Here is an 11,829-nt window from a genome sequence, read left to right as displayed (position 1 = left end):
CTGCTATAAAAGGAGTAACTTTCACGCAAATCAAGGTAAGATTAATTGACCCTCTCTAACGCCTTTAAAAAATAACTCAAGGGACGAATTCTAACTTGACCTTCGGAGAACTTTTGGCCGGCACCACACCGGTGCTCTCTAAGGGTTTTTCTCCCGTTCGTTCTTGTTGTGCAGGTTCGTTGACTCGCGAGTACAGTGCGACTCATTGGTGACAATTCTCAACGTCATCAGAGGATTTTCTACAAAACTCACCAAGTATATTTTTGTCATCCATGCACTAGTTGTCTGTAGATAATGTCATCTATGGAGAACTCCCTTCACCATATAACTCAATCATCAATGAACGAGTTTTTTTGTATGCTCTCATTCTTGGACGAGTTGATATAAGTTTGGCTACATTTTGGATGACGACACAAAGACAAGTAATACTTGTGTTTATCTCTATCAATACTTTTTTATTAATGAATTTTCAAAACTAGGTTTTGCAATAAAATAGAAAATGATTTTTTAAAATTTAGTACATAAGTAAGCATTGATGATTATTGGGATTTGAAACACGTCGACTTTCATTTTAAAAGAAGATTAAGTTGAAATGTATTAAGAATGATTATTTTATATAATTTATTTTGTTTATATTATGTTAATGGAAATGTTAGCTTGAATTTTCATATGTTAATCTAGTTTCTAATTTTATTATAAATCTTATTCTTGAATTGTGGAAAAAAAAATGTTAATTGGTATTTTGACCAAAGATGAAATTAAACACGGAATCTACTCTATTGATAGCCTATTATTTGTACAGGGCACATGGATTCCGAAATTTAATCACAACGTCTACTCTGTTGGAAACTTATTATTTGTAGGATGCTCAAAGTCTATTTTAATTGAGAGTAATTCTTAGGTACTCTCGAAAGACGAAAAATAATGTTTTGTACTCTAACATTCGTGGTCAGATCTACTAATTAAATTTATGGTGCGGTCTACCATGAATGTGGGAAGAGGGAATACCATTTCTCCATGTTTCGAGAGTATTTAAGAATTTTCCTTTGATGGAGGTCAATTATTTGTACATAATTAATATTTTGAAAATCTATTTGTTAGATTACATATTCTTTTTATTTTTAATATTTATACCAAATTCCAACTCATATATTTTATGTAAGAAATATGTATATATTGTCAATAAAAAAATTACTAAAATGGCATTTAAATCCAACTTTTAATTGTTTCTTTTTTATAACTAATTACGTAAAATTGATTTTAGAACAGAATATATGTTTTCAACAGAATTCTATTGCACCACCACACGTTACCAGCTGAATATGTAGTCAAGCTCCAATGTTTTCCAAGCTCCAAAAAACTCTCAACACTTAGATTGTGTATGGGTTGTGTTTGGATGATATCTCCTCTCAAGGTATGTCAATGAGAGAAGGAATGAGTAGAGACTACAAAAAAATTCTCTATTAAGTAAGAGTAACTCTCTATCAAAAGTGGGTGTTTCTGATCTGTGAAACCCGCAATCTCTATGTTAAAATTCATGGAAAAGAGATGTATTATTTGAGGAGGAAAAAGATGCACAACTGGCCTAGAAATATTTGCTATGAGTATAACATGTGGTCACATGCAGGTTGAACTACTTGAGGGTTACTGGTGAGTCACTACCGTTGTAACTAACTTTTGAAATTCTTCACTTGCTCCTCACATGTCCACTTGAGGGTGCTGCAGTTCCAGGCTTCTCGTGCTTCAGTCCCAAGTTTCACTGAATGTGAAATTCTTCACCAACTCTAGACTAAACTTATATACACTAAATCCCACAAAAATACAAGGAGATTATTGCATAAAATACAAGCAAATTGACACGGAATAGAGCCAACAAAAACAACATAGAAAAAATCACAACTTAATAAATACAGCATGCTTGCAGAGTGAATCAAAAAGTCACAATATTGTAAAAGCTCATTGGATCGTGTTGAATTTTGGACACTCTCATAAGGTATATTTTTCCCTTTCAAATGATAGTTTATGGTCCAAAATCAAAGTTAAAATGAATGAGATATCACAAAAAATACTAAAACCCTAATAAATTATTCATTATATTTTTCAAGAGAACGGGCCGTTTTTTACCCGAATTTGCACAATAAACGGAACCGATTGGGCAAGAACAAGGACAAGCTGGCTAGACCTTCTTGAAGAACAAGGTCTTAGCTATTTGTCACCAAAAGGACTCGACGATATTAGCTTCAGATTGAAATGTACGAATTTTTCAAGAACAGACATTTAGAATTTCTTAGTTTTGCATTACCATCCTTCTGAGCACAATATCTCGATGACCATTGGAAACTAGACAACTGGAGCTATTCGTGAATATTAAAAAAAAAAAAAAAAAAAGGAGAGAGATAGAGAGAACTTGGAAAGGCCTCCAAACATCCGTGTGAAGATTGGGCCAGAAATCAAAAAATGGCAAAAGAAATTGATGATGTGACGGATGAGAGGGTTGGCTTGCATTGGTGTAGCATTGTTGTATCAAGATACACCAATGCTAGCCGCCTCTTTCAAAGGATGGCTAGCACTAGTGTATCTTGATACACTAATGCTAGCCCCCTATTCCTCATATTTTCCTCTAAATACACCCCCTCCCCCACAAACCCCATTTTTGGAAAATTCATGTAGAAATTTTTGTAGAAAATCATGCAAAATTGTAAAAAAAAAAAAAAAAAAAAAAAAAAAAAAAAAAAAAAAAAAGGAAAATAGGAAAAAAATAGAGGACAGTCAGAGAGAGAGAGAGAGAGAGAGAAATCCAAAAAAGAGGAAAAATTTTTCAAATAAAAACCTTTTTTTTTTAAAGGGGAAACGTGAACCTTTTCAAGAAAAATTTTTTTTTTTGTAAAAACTCTTTTTTTTTTTTTTTTTTAATAAAACTGTTTAAAAAAACCACCTTTTACTGTTTTTGTTTGGCCCTCAAAAAATTGTTTTGCTAAAAAATCTGATTTCCAAAGAACCTGTTTTTCAAAACTGTTTTATAAAATCTGTTTTCAAAATATTAAAAAAAATGTTTTATAAAATCTGTTTGCAAAATATAAAAATCTGTTTTCAAATCTACTTTTCTAAAACTGTTTTGAAAATATGCTTTTTTATAAAACTATTTTTTTACAAAACTGTTCTTTATGAAATTGTTTTTTTTTTTTTTATAAAACTGTTTTTCTTTATATATTCTACTAATCATGAGGTTTAATCTCTTTGGCTTTCCTTCTTTACTTTCGTAGCTTCATCTCTATAGTTTGTTAATGGATCACAACCATCAAAATGAATATTGTTAGGCATTAAGACTTTAGGAACTAAATGTATTAGAATTTCACTTTGTATATGTTGGTAGACCATGATCAAAACAATGGGTCTAGGTTTAGGCTTGCTCAATGTTTATTTGTTATAGTTTGAATCGAGCTAAATGCAAAAATGAAAGTTCAAATATGTGTATAAACACCCTTGAACGTTTAGACCCCCAATTTACAAATTAACCAATTCAAGCTTTATGTCAAACAACTAGTGCGTGGAAAATGAACATAAGCTATAATATAGAATTGGATAAACTATCTAAGCCAAATTAAAATCACAACCCACAGTAGATAATAAAAGGCAAAGATAAAAGGGAAGGAAGATGCAAACACAAAGACAACACGCGATGTGTTATCGAAGAGGAAACCGAAGCCCTTGGCATAAAACCTCTCCGCCGCTCTCCAAGCGGTAAACAATCCACTAGAAAATGTAGTTGGGATACATGGACAGCAATAGACCCTCCAAGCCTAATCTACCCAGTGCACCTAAGCCCTCCAAGCTTCTTGCTCCAACGAGGTTGCGCCGAACCTTTTTCTTTTCTAGCTTCCCAGATTCCGCTACTAGACCATAGCATCAAACAATGTAGATTGGCTCCTTCCTAACTGCTTCTCAGAAATCCAAACAGCCCTCTCACAGTGATGAATATGGTGAGAACAAGGTTTGGTAAAATGCCTCTCAAGGATTTAACAATGGAGAGGAAGAGAGTTGAGGAATTTGAAGAGACTCTAATGTATAGATTGTTGGTGAATTAATCTTGTTTTTCTTTAGGGTTTCTCTCTCAAAATTCTCTTTGGAAGCTCTCTTTCATTTGTGGGTACAAGGGGTATTTATATTGGAGTGAGAGAGGAATGTGAAACGTCAGGATTCACAAAACAGGGGTAGCTCGCAGCTTGACCTCGCGACTTGACTGAGTTGCGAGATCCAGTCGCGAGATAACCGTATGGCCAGTTGTCCTGTTTTATCCTATAGTGCTCCAGCTAGCATGACTGTTCACCTTCTGGTACGCTTGGCACGTGTGCTACGTCTGGCAACTTAAAGCCGCAAGCCACCCGTGAGAACAAGCCGCGAGTCTCTGTTTTCTTGCACACTCTTAAGTAATCACCACTCTATCTCACTTATTACCCTTACAACAAACCCACCTAAATACAGGGTTACTAAATGCTAAAATACAAACAAATTTGGCACGGAATAAAGCCAATAAAATGGTTGATTAAATTCAACCTTACAAAAAGCTTATTGTGCAAAATTGCAAAGCTCGATCGATCGAAAGTAAGGCTGGATCGATCAAGAATCGTATCTGCAAAATTTGAATTAATTCTTTTAAACAGCAATTCAAGCCCATTAAGGATTAGGGTTTTAGATCTACTTCTCCTAGTATATAAAGAAAATCCTAAGAACATTTTTAAAAAGGCTTTTTAGAGAGAGAAGAGTGTGCCTCTTTTATATATCTAGGGTTTTGTACCCAAAAGCTCTCTAAGTTCTTTGTTAAGATTTGTGCTAAATTTTTTATGAGATCTAGAGGTGTTTACCTTCATGAACACACAGAGAGCTATCAAGATCAAGATTTGCATCAAGAACTTGATAGTGGTTTCAATTGCTGCATAAAAAACTTTTAAGAAGATCCAAAACCTTTGAGTGGAGTCTCAAAGTTATAAGTAGGAGAATTTGCGGTTGCGGTGGATCAAAGAAAGAAGTAGTCTGTGGATTCAGAGCTGTCACGTGGTCATGGTAGTAAGTTTTCTACTTGAGGTAGCAATAGGATATTAGTGGTCTAAATTCTATTATAAAAACTTCAATTCTTTCATAGTGGATTTGTCTTACATTGTGAATGGCTAGATTAAATCCTCCCCCGTTTTTTTTACCTGTTAGGTTTTCTTGGATTATCATATCATTGTACTTGTTTTTTGTTTCTTTCGAGGGAATTTTTTTCAATAATTCTAAACATAGAGAATCTTCGTATGGACCAAGAGTTTGTCCATAGATTGTTTGTTTGTCATCTTACAATTATGTTGTGGCGCAAATGATAAAAGTGTGATTATATGAACACAGTGTTAACAAGAAGGTAATCATCATGAAGAAGTACAAAGTTTAGAGCTATTGTTGAAATTTTGATGCACTTGTCAGGCACGTTTTAAACCAATTTTTTTCCATCCCGCATGCAAATTGGGTGCATAGGATTGGGATAGCCACTTTACTTGGACATGCAAGTTCTCAGAGTCTAATTGCATGGAAAATATATTAATATATATATTTAGTACACACACTTTTTCTCACACTGGATTTACATGAAATTGACAAGAAATGAACAGTCTACCATATAGGATTTGATGTAAAGAAAAATCAAGATGCATGGTCTTGTACATGGCTTCAGTATGTTCAAGTGAACAGGCAAGAGTGAGAAAATTATGAAGAAAATATGTACAATGTAATGCTAACAACAATAATAAGATTGATTGAAAGGTGACAAAATGAAGTCAACAATTGAGTGGTGATATAGTAGTACATTGATAAAGACTCGCAAGAATATAAGTTGAATGTAGACTATATAGAAAATGATATAAATATGGAGTCCTAAAAAATTTCAAGACTTAAAACTTTCATATGTTTTTGCTATAAAAGTGATAGGCCAAAAACGAATTGACCCTTGTAATGAATTAATTGATTAATTAGCCAAGTTTATTAATTAATCAAATTACATGCAAACGCGTGGTAGCACAAACAAATCACCAATAAACTAAAGTATGCCGTGGAAAATAAATTGATACAGTGATTTGGCCCAGGTCCTTTCGTCCGGCTTAGCTTTTCTACAAACCTTTTCAAGGAAACTAAATTCCTCGAGGCTAACCTGCGGGCGCCCTCTACCTGCAAAGAGAGACGGTCAAAATACGCACATAATAGAGGACGGGTGTATAAAAAAGGAACAAGCAAGACGGGTGCATACGCGCTTGGTTTATTATCCCCCAAGTTGTATCGACGGGCATGTACTCCGTCTCTCCTGGACGGTTCATCCACCTGTCACCCTCCAGGAAGAAATAGCGACTCTTCCAGTCTCTATTTGAGTCTGGGGTCTCAAAGATGACCTTCAACAAGGGACTTCGACTAGCAAAACGGTACAACCCCCTTGATCTATCAATCTCATCTGGACGGTAACAGTGAAGAAATTCACGGACCGTCAGTCTCCTTTCTCCATTCGACATTGCGCCATAAAGAATCTCCATTGCTATGAAGACCCTCCAGGCGTTTGGAGAAATCTGGGTGACGGACAGTCCCAGGTAATGCAAGAGTTCCCTATGGAGTGTAGAGAGCGGGAACCGAAGTCCAGCCTTCAACACCTGCTCGTACACTCCAACACCTTCTACTCCGTCATAATAACATCTCTCCGACACGTAGGGAAGACGGATCGGGATGTAGTCTGGTATCTGAAAATTTGTTCTAAAGGTACTGAAATGTCTCTCCCGGATGACGGATGTGAACCTATGCACTGTCCACTCTGGTAACATGATGAACTGCCTTAGTCCATCAGCACCTACGACGGACTCCAGTGCTTGATTCCCGTCAGGACCCTCTATCTCAATTTTCTCCACATCCTCACTTGTTGAGGACGAAGAGGATGCAGACGGACTCCTATCTTCGCCTGGACTATCTTGGTCTTTATGACCGGACGGGTATACATTCTCGTATTCCGTCCCGTCACGAACCACCGATTGGTTACTTGACGCACTAGACATTTCCTACAATTAATGATGAAACCTAAGACTTGACGGGTTTAAAAACATTGACGGGTATATTAAGCCTAACAATATTGCTTGGTCGAAAATGTAACTTGAATATGAAATTAAAGTAAATACTTACCACACCTGACGGAGTAATGCTGACGGTTGTGGTAATTGGTGGTTACCAGTGCTCGACGGACTTCTCTGGCAAGGTTGACGGTTCTCTCTGACAGACGTTTTCTGTTTGGAAATGCGAAAATGAGAGATTGAGACGCCTCATATATATAGGAGATACACGGAAGACGAAGCGACGCTTCGATCCTATACAACGGCCAGTCAGAGATTGACACGTGGCATGCTAATAAATGCTAACCTGTCTGCTCGCATCAGTAGATGGTAACCGTCGACTATATGAAACCGTCTGAAACTGCAAGATACCCGTCATCCTATCTGACGGTTAAAGATCTGAAACCGTCATACATTCTGACGGTTGTGTCCGCCTATTACTTTAAATCTTCTGTTTCACGGATCCATTCCGTCATTAAAGTACCCGTCATGCCCCTACATTAGGATCGTCACCCCATTGATCCTTGGAACAGACGGACCATTGGGGTGAAGGGGGCAACTGAAGATGGTAAGATTTAGTCTGGTGGGCCTATCTTAATGGGCCTGACGGATAGGTACTGTTTGGTCTGTGTAAAGCGGGACCCACGCTCCCTAAAGGCCCATCATGGACAGACATAGTAAGGGCCCATAGCCCGAAATCTCTATTGCCTGGAAAAGCCTTAAGATCCAATAAGGGAAATGGTATCAGAGTCCCACATTGGAAAGATCTGGAGGTCAAGAAGAAAAGCCACCTCTCCACTGCTATAAAAGGAGTAACTTTCACGCAAATCAAGGTAAGATTAATTGACCCTCTCTAACGCCTTTAAAAAATAACTCAAGGGACGAATTCTAACTTGACCTTCGGAGAACTTTTGGCCGGCACCACACCGGTGCTCTCTAAGGGTTTTTCTCCCGTTCGTTCTTGTTGTGCAGGTTCGTTGACTCGCGAGTACAGTGCGACTCATTGGTGACAATTCTCAACGTCATCAGAGGATTTTCTACAAAACTCACCAAGTATATTTTTGTCATCCATGCACTAGTTGTCTGTAGATAATGTCATCTATGGAGAACTCCCTTCACCATATAACTCAATCATCAATGAACGAGTTTTTTTGTATGCTCTCATTCTTGGACGAGTTGATATAAGTTTGGCTACATTTTGGATGACGACACAAAGACAAGTAATACTTGTGTTTATCTCTATCAATACTTTTTTATTAATGAATTTTCAAAACTAGGTTTTGCAATAAAATAGAAAATGATTTTTTAAAATTTAGTACATAAGTAAGCATTGATGATTATTGGGATTTGAAACACGTCGACTTTCATTTTAAAAGAAGATTAAGTTGAAATGTATTAAGAATGATTATTTTATATAATTTATTTTGTTTATATTATGTTAATGGAAATGTTAGCTTGAATTTTCATATGTTAATCTAGTTTCTAATTTTATTATAAATCTTATTCTTGAATTGTGGAAAAAAAAATGTTAATTGGTATTTTGACCAAAGATGAAATTAAACACGGAATCTACTCTATTGATAGCCTATTATTTGTACAGGGCACATGGATTCCGAAATTTAATCACAACGTCTACTCTGTTGGAAACTTATTATTTGTAGGATGCTCAAAGTCTATTTTAATTGAGAGTAATTCTTAGGTACTCTCGAAAGACGAAAAATAATGTTTTGTACTCTAACATTCGTGGTCAGATCTACTAATTAAATTTATGGTGCGGTCTACCATGAATGTGGGAAGAGGGAATACCATTTCTCCATGTTTCGAGAGTATTTAAGAATTTTCCTTTGATGGAGGTCAATTATTTGTACATAATTAATATTTTGAAAATCTATTTGTTAGATTACATATTCTTTTTATTTTTAATATTTATACCAAATTCCAACTCATATATTTTATGTAAGAAATATGTATATATTGTCAATAAAAAAATTACTAAAATGGCATTTAAATCCAACTTTTAATTGTTTCTTTTTTATAACTAATTACGTAAAATTGATTTTAGAACAGAATATATGTTTTCAACAGAATTCTATTGCACCACCACACGTTACCAGCTGAATATGTAGTCAAGCTCCAATGTTTTCCAAGCTCCAAAAAACTCTCAACACTTAGATTGTGTATGGGTTGTGTTTGGATGATATCTCCTCTCAAGGTATGTCAATGAGAGAAGGAATGAGTAGAGACTACAAAAAAATTCTCTATTAAGTAAGAGTAACTCTCTATCAAAAGTGGGTGTTTCTGATCTGTGAAACCCGCAATCTCTATGTTAAAATTCATGGAAAAGAGATGTATTATTTGAGGAGGAAAAAGATGCACAACTGGCCTAGAAATATTTGCTATGAGTATAACATGTGGTCACATGCAGGTTGAACTACTTGAGGGTTACTGGTGAGTCACTACCGTTGTAACTAACTTTTGAAATTCTTCACTTGCTCCTCACATGTCCACTTGAGGGTGCTGCAGTTCCAGGCTTCTCGTGCTTCAGTCCCAAGTTTCACTGAATGTGAAATTCTTCACCAACTCTAGACTAAACTTATATACACTAAATCCCACAAAAATACAAGGAGATTATTGCATAAAATACAAGCAAATTGACACGGAATAGAGCCAACAAAAACAACATAGAAAAAATCACAACTTAATAAATACAGCATGCTTGCAGAGTGAATCAAAAAGTCACAATATTGTAAAAGCTCATTGGATCGTGTTGAATTTTGGACACTCTCATAAGGTATATTTTTCCCTTTCAAATGATAGTTTATGGTCCAAAATCAAAGTTAAAATGAATGAGATATCACAAAAAATACTAAAACCCTAATAAATTATTCATTATATTTTTCAAGAGAACGGGCCGTTTTTTACCCGAATTTGCACAATAAACGGAACCGATTGGGCAAGAACAAGGACAAGCTGGCTAGACCTTCTTGAAGAACAAGGTCTTAGCTATTTGTCACCAAAAGGACTCGACGATATTAGCTTCAGATTGAAATGTACGAATTTTTCAAGAACAGACATTTAGAATTTCTTAGTTTTGCATTACCATCCTTCTGAGCACAATATCTCGATGACCATTGGAAACTAGACAACTGGAGCTATTCGTGAATATTAAAAAAAAAAAAAAAAAAGGAGAGAGATAGAGAGAACTTGGAAAGGCCTCCAAACATCCGTGTGAAGATTGGGCCAGAAATCAAAAAATGGCAAAAGAAATTGATGATGTGACGGATGAGAGGGTTGGCTTGCATTGGTGTAGCATTGTTGTATCAAGATACACCAATGCTAGCCGCCTCTTTCAAAGGATGGCTAGCACTAGTGTATCTTGATACACTAATGCTAGCCCCCTATTCCTCATATTTTCCTCTAAATACACCCCCTCCCCCACAAACCCCATTTTTGGAAAATTCATGTAGAAATTTTTGTAGAAAATCATGCAAAAAAAAAAAAAAAAAAAAAAAAAAAAAAAAAAGTGTGAGGAAAATAGGAAAAAAATAGAGGACAGTCAGAGAGAGAGAGAGAGAGAGAGAAATCCAAAAAAGAGGAAAAATTTTTCAAATAAAAACCTTTTTTTTTTAAAGGGGAAACGTGAACCTTTTCAAGAAAAATTTTTTTTTTTGTAAAAACTCTTTTTTTTTTTTTTTTTTTTAATAAAACTGTTTAAAAAAACCACCTTTTACTGTTTTTGTTTGGCCCTCAAAAAATTGTTTTGCTAAAAAATCTGATTTCCAAAGAACCTGTTTTTCAAAACTGTTTTATAAAATCTGTTTTCAAAATATTAAAAAAAATGTTTTATAAAATCTGTTTGCAAAATATAAAAATCTGTTTTCAAATCTACTTTTCTAAAACTGTTTTGAAAATATGCTTTTTTATAAAACTATTTTTTTACAAAACTGTTCTTTATGAAATTGTTTTTTTTTTTTTTATAAAACTGTTTTTCTTTATATATTCTACTAATCATGAGGTTTAATCTCTTTGGCTTTCCTTCTTTACTTTCGTAGCTTCATCTCTATAGTTTGTTAATGGATCACAACCATCAAAATGAATATTGTTAGGCATTAAGACTTTAGGAACTAAATGTATTAGAATTTCACTTTGTATATGTTGGTAGACCATGATCAAAACAATGGGTCTAGGTTTAGGCTTGCTCAATGTTTATTTGTTATAGTTTGAATCGAGCTAAATGCAAAAATGAAAGTTCAAATATGTGTATAAACACCCTTGAACGTTTAGACCCCCAATTTACAAATTAACCAATTCAAGCTTTATGTCAAACAACTAGTGCGTGGAAAATGAACATAAGCTATAATATAGAATTGGATAAACTATCTAAGCCAAATTAAAATCACAACCCACAGTAGATAATAAAAGGCAAAGATAAAAGGGAAGGAAGATGCAAACACAAAGACAACACGCGATGTGTTATCGAAGAGGAAACCGAAGCCCTTGGCATAAAACCTCTCCGCCGCTCTCCAAGCGGTAAACAATCCACTAGAAAATGTAGTTGGGATACATGGACAGCAATAGACCCTCCAAGCCTAATCTACCCAGTGCACCTAAGCCCTCCAAGCTTCTTGCTCCAACGAGGTTGCGCCGAACCTTTTTCTTTTCTAGCTTCCCAGATTCCGCTACTAGACCATAGCATCAAACAATGTAGATTGGCTCC

General features: G+C 35.3%; 1 protein-coding gene across 1 annotated transcript; it reads right to left on the bottom strand.

Annotated features, from left to right (window-relative positions):
• Positions 1–4,617: 4,617 nt before the first annotated feature.
• On the bottom strand, positions 4,618–7,910 carry LOC115964850. The gene is made up of 3 exons (XM_031084086.1): positions 6,275–7,910; positions 6,099–6,195; positions 4,618–4,630 (listed from the first exon to the last, which is right to left on the bottom strand). Exons 1-3 carry the CDS (start codon positions 7,059–7,061, stop codon positions 4,618–4,620), a joined length of 897 nt encoding a protein of 298 aa, XP_030939946.1. The 5' UTR covers positions 7,062–7,910.
• Positions 7,911–11,829: the final 3,919 nt, after the last annotated feature.

Source organism: Quercus lobata, chromosome 10 (assembly GCF_001633185.2).
Source record: "Quercus lobata isolate SW786 chromosome 10, ValleyOak3.0 Primary Assembly, whole genome shotgun sequence".
Lineage (NCBI taxonomy): Eukaryota > Viridiplantae > Streptophyta > Magnoliopsida > Fagales > Fagaceae > Quercus > Quercus lobata.
The sequence above is the reverse complement of the archived record's forward strand: the minus strand, read 5'-3'. Positions and strand labels throughout refer to the sequence as shown.

Coding starts and splice junctions, on each gene's coding strand:
- LOC115964850 (XM_031084086.1), bottom strand. CDS start 7,061: ATGTCTAGTGCGTCAAGTAACCAATCGGTGGTTCGTGACGGGACGGAA. Junction 6,196..6,274: donor GGGGATAATAAACCAAGCGC/GTATGCACCCGT, acceptor CTCTCTTTGCAG/GTAGAGGGCGCCCGCAGGTT.